This window comes from Schistosoma mansoni (genome assembly GCF_000237925.1).
Source record: "Schistosoma mansoni, WGS project CABG00000000 data, chromosome 3 unplaced supercontig 0077, strain Puerto Rico, whole genome shotgun sequence".
Taxonomy (NCBI): domain Eukaryota; kingdom Metazoa; phylum Platyhelminthes; class Trematoda; order Strigeidida; family Schistosomatidae; genus Schistosoma; species Schistosoma mansoni.
The window spans coordinates 781,857-784,068 of record NW_017386007.1 but is presented as its reverse complement, the minus strand read 5'-3'; the positions used below and the strand labels follow the sequence as shown (position 1 = coordinate 784,068).

The following is a 2,212-nucleotide window of genomic DNA, read 5'->3' as shown; positions in this document are numbered from 1 at the left end:
TCCAACCATCCCCGACACTAGTCAGCATAGCGTGTCCTGGTAATCGGTGTTCAGGCATATGTAACACGTGGCTCAACCATCTCAGTCGATGAAGATTCATCACGTCAGCAACTGATTTACCACCACTCCTTAATAACCTGCGTCTAACCTCACTATTACTTACCCGGTTATCCCAGCAGATGCGAGCAATATTTCCAAGGCATTTGTCACCAAATAATAGTAACTTACCAGTATCTTCTACTCTTAATGGCAGCGTTTTGCAGCCGTAAAGTAGAACAGAGAGAACTGCTGCGCAGTATACTCGTCCCTTAATTGATAGACGAGCATCTCTTCTTCGCCATAGATGACGTAAGTTGGCAAAAGCCATAGTTAAGGGGTTGATGTAGGAAATCTTTCGTAAAGGTTGGCCACTTATTTCAGTTTCAATCTGGTTGCTTTGAAAGATAGATGAAGGATTTCACAAGACAGACGAATCATCCTGAGAGAAGCATCAATTTATAGCACACTTATTTTGTGCACGCCACTTTTGAATTTGGTTCAATAAGACGAAAATAGAATACATCCTTGCAAATCGTTAAACACGCGTATAACATTGACTCAAATGGTTTCTTCATAAGTAGAATTCGTTCACTTTCTACTTTCACAGTGAAACATTCTTCAGTCACTTCACATTTTTTCCTACCATGATTATCAATAATTAATATTTTGCCTGTTTTCAGTACTACATACACTGCAGCCATCAAATGTTCGCTTGCATTCTGACTGTTCAGTGAAGTTGTGTAATTTTCGTTTAGCATATTCATTGAAAGGTCGAAGTAAGTGTGAAAATTTTAATGGTAATATCAACTGTAAAACATTACCTCCTGCATTGGTTGAATACGTAGCGACAAGTTGGAATGGCGTTCCAGAAATTCCCCTGGCATCCATGTCATGATTATGCAAAAGGTGTTGATATATAAAGTTTGGGATGTATGTTAGGTGAAAAGTTGATTGGTACGCCATTATTTCCTGGTACAGCAACATCAGATCAAATGGGATGGATTATGTCTGGATTACCAATGTTAAATAGAGAAGAGAAAGAGTTTTCATTAAACAACTAAATTGAGCTTATTAAACCATCGCTTACTATTACTATTTCTATTCACGTTTTAACCTAGAAGATGTTTCACTGTACAGTAGTTAGATGAAAACCCAGTAAAATTAGATTAAATCTTATCTTGATTTAAATATCATACAACTGACTAATAACCTATATAAATTATAACCATCTCTTGAATTCCCAAGAATAAGTGATAAAGTATGTGCTAATCACCTATCAATACATATATATATATATATATTCTTCAAAGAACTTTGTGCTTAAGCTAAACATATTACTACTAAGACTTGATTTGTCGTGTGTGCTACTGATGTCGACAGATATAAGTAGTATGTATCACCAATGAAATTTCAAACTATTGTTCGACATTTTGCAAATGAAGTATTTACTCTATGGTTCTCAGATTTGACTATGAGATCCTCTAATTTTATATTCAAATACATTCAGTTGTCCCCACTTCTGTGTTCACGTTCATTACAATAACGAATCACATTAACATTCTTATCATAATATTTAGACATAAAAGTTTAACCTTAAAGTAAGCAAATATTCTGAGATTAAATAAACATTTCAGAAGAAAGAAAAACGCGACGACGACAACAACAACAACTAGGATGTCATGCTGTGAAAATCTCGTTAGATCGAATTATTTACTTGGAAATCTCTAACATATTACTCTCAAATCTGTACAAGGCTATAAATATCTGTGTATGGATACACAACAATAAATCTCCTATTCTCTTTTCTTTGAAATATCATTTCTTAATTGTAATTATACTGCTACCCTATCGAGTTGAACTTCAACTCAAGTCATCCAAGTGACTACTCGAGCAGTTCAGATCACAGTATAGAATCTGTCAGCTGAAATAGCTGGAAAAAGTAGCTAATATTCCATAATTTCTTTCATAATAAAATTTGTACTAAAACTAATAAGTTATTCAATTGTATGCCAGTTAAATGATCAATCATTAAGTCAATACAGTTTAGTAGTTAATTGAAGAAAAGGACACCGATACTAATCAGATTGGTGGTTTGTTCTTATCTAGCCAGTTCCCATTATAAATATTCCACTCTACTTTCACTCTATGATATATTTGGAAAAACAAAACGAAC

The 2,212-nt window shown here is 34.2% G+C and overlaps 1 protein-coding gene across 1 annotated transcript; it reads right to left on the bottom strand.

Annotated features, from left to right (window-relative positions):
• Nucleotides 1–506: 506 nt before the first annotated feature.
• On the bottom strand, nt 507–803 carry Smp_166850 (hypothetical protein; the record flags this gene model as incomplete). The annotated part of the gene is made up of 1 exon (XM_018791383.1): nt 507–803. The coding sequence occupies one exon, from the start codon at nt 801–803 to the stop codon at nt 507–509; it is 297 nt and encodes a 98-aa protein (XP_018645441.1).
• Nucleotides 804–2,212: the final 1,409 nt, after the last annotated feature.